This window comes from Vicia villosa, linkage group LG3 (assembly GCF_029867415.1).
Source record: "Vicia villosa cultivar HV-30 ecotype Madison, WI linkage group LG3, Vvil1.0, whole genome shotgun sequence".
Taxonomy (NCBI): Eukaryota; Viridiplantae; Streptophyta; class Magnoliopsida; order Fabales; family Fabaceae; genus Vicia; species Vicia villosa.
In genome coordinates this window covers 55,460,000-55,468,287 of record NC_081182.1, presented here as the reverse complement: position 1 = coordinate 55,468,287, position 8,288 = coordinate 55,460,000, and the positions used below count along the sequence as shown (strand labels likewise).

Below are 8,288 nucleotides of genomic sequence, written 5' to 3'. Positions count from 1 at the left end.
TCACTAAGCCCGCCCTGAAACACCTTATTTCCTTCCAAAAATTCATCTTGAAGCTTTAATTTGGCTCCAATGCACAATGCTTCAATAATGCGATAAATCCTACAAAATGAACCAAAAATGATTAATCTAAATAATATTTAAATGATAAAATTATAAAGCTATTATTTACATTAACGTTGAGGTTTTGACAAAGAAATCAAAAGAAAAAATCTAATAAGTGCCACAAAAATACTATTAAAAATAACTATAATTTGACACTTATCAAACGCTTAAAATGTCTAACCCATAATTCTCTAAAATCAATCAACCAACACATGGTTTTTTATCATGAACTACGAAGCTCAGGTTTTTTCATTGCACCATGAGGATACGTAGACACGGGATTTTAAAAACTTGGCGAGCCCAATAAACTAAAAAACCAAACTCTTCTTTTCTTTTTGTCTTGCTCAATATGTAGAGGATCGCAAACTATCACGCTAACACTCATTCGCAAAACTAACTAAATGGCTCCCGTTAAGTACACCAGATGTGAGGGGCGTTAATATATTCCCTTTGCATAACAGACTCTTGAACTCGCTTTTATTTTCGGCGACCATTTTCATTTTCTCGTGGGTTTTATTCGATATTTTCCCTTTCCTTTTAGAATAAATATAAATCGGTGGAGAATCTGTTGTATTTCGAGTGTTTCTTATGCTCGGGTTTTTTTTTTGCGCTGCAACAACATGCTTCTATATAGTCTTAGAATTTATGAATGACCAATCAATCTTTTAAAAAAACTATATTCTTGCATTAACAAAATTTTGTGGACCGGTAGCATAGATACTAGAAAGTTGATTACTTCATCTTGGAAGGTTATTTGCTCACCTTGGTCTATAGGATGTGTTTGTGTGAGATATATTATGACAATAAACAAAGTTGGATGTTTATCTCTTTGTTGGAATTCGTTGACTATCAACAATCATTGGTTTTCTATACTTATTAGTAAATACTTCAGGCAAAAAAACATAATCATGCATAATATTTCTTCTTCAATATGGCCTGACATTTGTCATTACTTTTCCTTTCTAAAAGGACATAGTAGATGACATGTTGGTTATGGGAAGAAAATTGATTTATGGAATGACAATTGGTTCAGATATAAAATTAAAGATTGATACCTAGTGTTGATGATGGATATTTAATTTTTGCAAACTAGTAAGGTTAATTCAATTATCTAAGACATCAATTGGATCTTTCCTCATGGCTTATCCATTTTTCCTCCTCAAATTGTTGAAGACATTTTGAAGATTGACTTGTCATTTGATAATACTACTATTGATAAACTCATTTAGAGATGATCTTTAAGTAGTGATCTATCTTTTAATCATGTCTATGATTGTATCAAAAGGGATCACATTGAGCCTTCTTGGACAAAATTCATTTGGCATCCAATCATGATGTGGAAACTATAGACTATTAATTTCTTAGTGGCAGGTACATTTTATATTTTTAACATTGGATAGAGTAACTGTTTTGCATGAGCATTGATATAATTATATATGAAAGCTTATTCAAAATTGCTTGTAGAAGTTAGAGCTCTCAAATTCATAATCTGATCATGACTCTCATCATAATATTTTTTTTGGAAAACTTGGCACACAAGTAATGTTATCAGATCTCAAAATGATAAAATTGACCTTGATAGACATTCTCCATGTTAAACAATTGGTCTATATGAGATCTACTTATTTTAAGGAGCACATATAGTAGTCAATTCACGAGTCTATAATTATTAAATGATTTCACATCAAATGTTGACCTCCTTCTCCACTTAAAATCATACTCCGTACAAGTTAATTGGTGATTTCCTAGTCATAATTGGATAAAGTGCAACACATATAGAGCTTCAAGAGGAAATATTTGAATATCAACTTGTGATGGCATATTTAGGGATAATTTTGGAACATTCTTGAGAGTTTTCTCAGCTAATAATAGAGTTTCCACCTTCTTTCTAGTTGAATTGCATGGAATCCCGCTTGTTATTAAATATGCTAACATGAATAATTGAAGCAATCTCACATCTGCAATTGGAATGAGGTTGAAATCATTTGATATCAAAAATTAATTCTTGAACCAAATTATGAGGCCAGATACTAATATGAAAATTAAAAAAATGTATTACGAGGACAAAGACTCATTTAATATATAAATTAAATAAAGTAAATATTCTAATAAACTTAAGTTTATTTTGTACTCTTATTTTTAGGAGTGTTCAAAATCAAACTGACCTAATATAAAATCGTAAAATCAAACCAAATTAAATTGAAATCACAAAAATTCACATGTGATTCGGATGTGTTTATATCATTTTTTAACAAAACCTCGCGGTTCATTTTGCGGTTTGTGATTTACAAACCAAACCACATTATGCTACAACCAACATTCACTTAATCCACCTCCAACTCAAATCTATTATGTCTTAACCTTACGATTACAAAATATTTTCTCTTCCTCACACTTAAAGTTTCAATTTAAGTCTTCTCAATTCTCGCCTAGCGGTATCGCGCCTTCTTCTCATCTTCTTTTCCAAGTACATATCACCTCTTATTCTCTAGTCTCTCATCTCTTAAGTTCTTTTATTTTCATCTTATTATTTTTATTCTACTGTTCTCTCTTCCAATTACTCCCTCCGTCTTATAGAAAGTGTCTCATTTCCACTTTTCTCATTTCTCAAAATAAATGTCTTTTTAGAATACCAATACAATATTTATTTATTTTTTCACTACTATACCCCTATTTATTAACTTTCATGTTTTTCAACAACTTCAATAACTATTTATTATAGGGACATTTTAGTAAATAATATTAATTTTATCATTAAAATCAACACATCTAATTATTTTTTTAAGAACCGCGCATAATTCAAATAAGACATTTATTATGAAACTGAGGGAGTACCTTTTTAATGCTCCTTTTATTCTTTATTCTCTCATCTTCTGTTTTTTTTATCTTCTCTAATCTTTCACTCTTCTTTTTTCTATTTCATTATAATATTTTTGATATTGTTTTATGCTATTATTTTATGTTTTTTATTCTACTTTTATCTAATTTTATTTATGTATAAATGAAAAATTGTTGTTCAAATATGATGAGTTTTGTTGTTATGTGATAACGCATAAATGATCATATACAAAGTTATGTTGTCATCTATATGTGTATGTATGACTCAATAATTTTTTTTAAAAACCGAACCAACCAAATTAATCCAAACCGCATTGGTTTAGTTTGATTTTATCTCTAAACTAGTCAGAGACCTGTGCTTCCGCACGGGTATTTTTTTTCTGGTGTAGTATTTTTGTAATGATATGAATAATATAAATAAAAGGAATTATAAGCAATATGCATAATTAAAAGGAATTGTTTTACTTGAATAGAGTTAGAGTTTTATTGATTGCTCTGTTATACTCCCAATTCTTTGAAAACCGAATATTCATAGGAGTCGTTTTGAAATTTGAAAATAAATACTTTAGTTTTCAAATAAAAGTTATTATTGTTTAAAATAAAATAGGCATTGTATTGAAAGTGGCCCTTAAGATTAAACATTATTATCGTATTCATGTGTTAATTTTGTGTGTAATAAATGACCATATAAAAAAGGACATGTGAGTTGGAGAAAAAAATAAAATTTTAACAAATGCAAATGTAAAATTTTAAATATAAATGAAAAATATGAAATAATTTACTTAATTGTAAATTTAACAATAATTATATAGAAAACAATGATCCACAAAAAAATGTTTAAGATAGGTTAAGAACACAATAGCAAAATTGAGTCAGGTAATTTAATAATTGACGGTCCAACAACAATTAAAAGAAAATGTTATAGATCACTATGGTTTAATTATAAATGAAAAATGATCATATAAATTCAATTATATTAAATAATCATATAAAAAAAATACTATAAGATGGAGATAATAAAAATAAAATATTAACATTTAAAAATAAAAATTATCTCTCAATTAATAGTAATTGTTGATTAAAATAAAATAGCTACTATGTTGATAATGACCCGTGAAATAAAAAAACAATTTGATGCAATATAAAATATATTTAAAAACAAATGTAAAATAAACAATAATCATGAAAATTTAATTGTATTAAATAATGATAAAAAATCGTGAGATGGAGAAAAAAATAAAAATAAAGATATTATCTCTCAAATAAAGACAATGATTGATTAAAATAAAATAGACATTATGTTGATAGTGACCTGTGAGATAATAAATAAATAAATAAATAGAGAAAAAAATTAAAATGAAAGTAAGAAAGTGTGAAAAAATGTGAGAGAAATTTGAAATTTTAATTAAGATAGAGAAAATGTGTAATGATCAATTAAAAAAAAATTAAATATTGAGTTGATAGTGGCCCGTGAAATAATTAAATATTTTTGGGAATAATAATTAAATGATCGATTATTAATATTTTTTGCGATAATAGATAAATGTAGAAAAATTAAAATGAAAGTATGGAAAAATGAAATGTGAAAGAAATTTGAAATTTTTAGTAAGATTAAAATTTAAAAATAGATTATTAATATTTTTTGTGATAATAAATAAATTAACAAAAATTAAAATGAAAGTAAGAAAGTGTGGGAAAATGAAATATAAAAGAAATTTAAATATGACTTCCATCATCCATGGCTTACATGTAATGTCATCATTCATGCAATAAAGTTGTAGGGAGAATGTAATTTAATTCGGACCAATGAAAAGCTAACACTTGGGGCATTCATTCAATAAAGTTGAAAGAGTGAATATTTAATTTGTTAGTTACAAAAATAACCTTTTATTAGTGCAAATAAATTTTGGTGAAAGGATAATTTAGGCAATTTGGTCAATCTATTATTAATGAATAGACTTCCATCATCCATGGCTTACATGTGATGTCATCATTCATGCAATAAAGTTGTAGGGAGAATGTTATTTAATTCGGACCAATGAAAAGCTAACACTTGGGCCATTCATTCAATAAAGTTGAAAGAGTGAATACTTAATTTGTTAGTTACAAAAATGACCTTTTATTAGTGCAAATAAATTTTGGTGAAAGGGTAATTTAGGCAATTTGGTCAATCTATTATTAATGAATAGATAGTAGATAGATAGATAGTAGAAGACAACCGACCCAAACCAAACCGCACACTTTTTCACTTGTAGTTCAGATAATTTTTTACGTCAAAATTGCTCAAACTGCACCGCGAACACCAGTTATCTCAATAGGCCGTATACTAATATGAAAATAAAAAATAATAATAATGAATTATGAGGACAAAAACCCATTTAACATATAAATTAAATAAAGATAAATATTCTAATAAGCATAAATTTATTTGGCACCCTTATCTCAATCAATCAAAATGCGTAAATTTATTTGGCACCCTTATTTATCTCAATCAATTAAAAAGTATAATTCAACATCGACTCATTTTTTATTTTATTTTATTTTAAGTAACAGCCACTTTTTCCTTCCATTTGAAGCAGCTCGGCACGATATATATATATATATATATATATATATATATATATATATATATATATATATATATATATATATATATATATATATATATATATATATATATATATATATAACATATCTCAAACAACAATTTCAGACACACGCCAAAACTCATCTAGTGTTTCTTAATTCTTCCTTTTCTTATTTGTGCAGTTAAGATGATGACGGTAAATGAGATCCGCCAGACACAGAGAGCTGAAGGCACTGCCACTGTGTTAGCTATTGGCACTGCAAATCCTCAAAACTGTGTAGATCAGAGTGCATATCCAGACTTCTACTTCCGCGTTACAAACAGTGAACACAAGACTGAGCTTAAACAAAAATTCAAGCGCATATGTAACATGTTTATAAGTATATATATATATATATATATATATATATATATATATATATATATATATATATATATATATATATATATATATATATATATATATATATATATATATATATATATATATATTAAGTATTATCAGTTTACTATTTATAAACTCTTGGTGTAAAGATCTTGAAGTGCATATCATTTATTTTCAGGTGAAAAAGCTATGATTAAGAAGAGATACATGCATTTGACAGAAGATATTTTGAAGGAGAATCCAAGTTTGTGTGAGGTCATGGCACCTTCATTGGATGTCAAACAAGACATCCTGGTTGTGGAAATACCAAAGCTAGGAAAAGAGGCTGCATCAAAGGCAATCAAGGAATGGGGTCAAGCTAAGTCCAAGATTACTCATCTTGTCTTTTGCACTTCAGGCGGTATCGATATGCCTGGTGCGGACTATCAGCTCACAAAGCTCTTAGGCCTTCGTCCACATGTAAAGCGTTATATGATATACCAACAAGGTTGTTATGCTGGTGGGACGGGGCTTCGATTAGCTAAAGATTTGGCTGAGAACAACAAAGACGCTCGTGTTTTGTTGGTTTGTTCCGAGATAAAGGTATTAACTTACTCTGGACCTAGTGAGACTCATCTTGATGGTCTGGTGGGACAAGCGATTTTTGGAGATGGTGCGGCAGCTGCGATTATTGGTTCAGACCCGTTGCCACAATTTGAAAAGCCTTTGTTTGAATTGGTATGGACTGCACAAACCATCCTTCCGGATAGCGAAGGAGCTATTGAATGTCACATTCGAGAAGTGGGACTTACATTTCATCTGCTCGAGAATGTTCCTGACCTCATCTCAAATAACATTGAGAAAGCTCTTGTTGAGGCCTTTCAACCTTTGAACATCTCTGATTACAATTCCATTTTTTGGATTTCACACCCCGGTGGACGAGCCATTCTTGACAAAATTGAAGCCAAATTAGGCTTAAAGCCGGAGAAAATGCAAGCCAGTCGACATATACTTAGCGAGTATGGAAACATGTCAAGTGCGTCCGTGTTATTCATCTTGGATGAGATGAGAAGGAAATCAAAAGAAGAAGGCCTTGCCACAACGGGTGAGGGCCTTGAATGGGGTGTGCTTTTCAGTTTTGGTCCTGGAATCACTGTCGAGACTGTTTTGCTCCGTAGTGTGGCCATTTAAATCCTTACATGTTACCAAGAAAACAAGTTTTATCTTCTCCGTGATCTTTTCTTTTTCATCAATAAGTGAATGTAATATTTATGTTTTCCCTCTAAGTTCTTCATCGTTCTTCACATTCACATGTTTCATCTATCTTTAATTAATCATGGTAATCAGTGTGTTATGTAAGCCTTTGATTTTCTATTATCTAATAAAACTTTTGTTTACATTCGACTTATAAAAACCGTTCAAACTTGTACCATGAAACCAATTTGAAATTCAATTTATCTCCTCAACTCATCAAACATTAATAATCTCACTGTTTTTCTTGCTCACATGAAAAGAGCACAAAACTTTCACCATGCTCACTAATTTTTAGTGTACTTCTTCAAGTAGTGAAACTGGCAAAAGCAAAAAACAGCCTGCACTACACTAACAGTGAAAAAGTTTAAAACTTTGCATCAATCCATCAAAAATCAAATCACATCCAAAGATTTCTTCGAAGCAAGCAACAAGCCACATAACCTTTTGTTTGAAGAAACTCTTTATCAACAAGATTTTTTCATAAGCTGAAAGTTTTTATTGTGATCATTACGGATTACCCGCTAGGCCCCAGCAAAGTAGAGCATCAAATTTTAAGTTACTGATTGTTAATCTTACGTCTTTTGATACCATAAAAGTGTTGAGAAATTGTCATTCTGGTAGGGATATGCTTGACAAAAAGTGTTGATATGAAAGAAAGTTTTTGTTAAAGTTGTGAAAGAAAGTTTGAATTTTTAGCAAGCTTTGGTTGTGGGGTTGTTGTGAAAAATTGTCCTTCAGTTACGTTTGTGAGCTACTTGTTTATTTTGAGTGTTAATGTAATTTGTTCAATTGGGTAATTTTATTTGGTGGATTTGAAATTTAGGTACTTATAGTTTTGTTAAGATAATTTTTTTGACATATGAATACAGAATGCTACATTTTAGGGGCAAAATCAATATTTCTATGATCCAGTAGTATTAGATATGAAGGGTTTTATATTGGAAGTGTTAGTGATGAAGGGTTTGGTTGGAAGTGGGAGTTCAAGTGAGATTTGAATGATTAGAGATTTGAATATTTTTTGGGTTGTGAAGAAGATGGAAGGGAAGATGTTGAAGTTGAAAAAAGTGACTATTTTTTAATTAATTTTTTTAAAGTTAAACAATGTTAATAAGTGTCTTATTTGCACCTTTTCTATGTCTTAAA

General features: G+C 29.3%; 1 protein-coding gene across 2 annotated transcripts; it reads left to right on the top strand.

Moving 5' to 3' along the window:
* The first annotated feature begins 5,660 nt into the window (after positions 1-5,660).
* Positions 5,661-7,309, top strand: LOC131661491 (chalcone synthase 1A-like). Of its 2 annotated transcripts, none has more exons than XM_058931050.1 (2): positions 5,661-5,907; positions 6,091-7,309. In XM_058931050.1, exons 1-2 carry the CDS (start codon positions 5,715-5,717, stop codon positions 7,080-7,082), a joined length of 1,185 nt encoding a protein of 394 aa, XP_058787033.1. In that variant the 5' UTR covers positions 5,661-5,714; the 3' UTR covers positions 7,083-7,309. The 2 variants fall into 2 exon arrangements, with proteins under 2 accessions (XP_058787033.1, XP_058787034.1); XM_058931051.1 differs by having other exon boundaries at positions 5,661-5,892; positions 6,091-7,307.
* The last annotated feature ends 979 nt before the right edge of the window (positions 7,310-8,288 follow it).

What these genes read in the sequence shown, in the direction of transcription:
- LOC131661491 (XM_058931050.1), top strand. Translation starts at nt 5,715, where the DNA reads ATGATGACGGTAAATGAGATCCGCCAGACACAGAGAGCTGAAGGCACT. An exon ending in CATATGTAACATGTTTATAA is followed by an intron (nt 5,908 to 6,090) that starts GTATATATATAT and finishes ATTTATTTTCAG; the next exon opens with GTGAAAAAGCTATGATTAAG.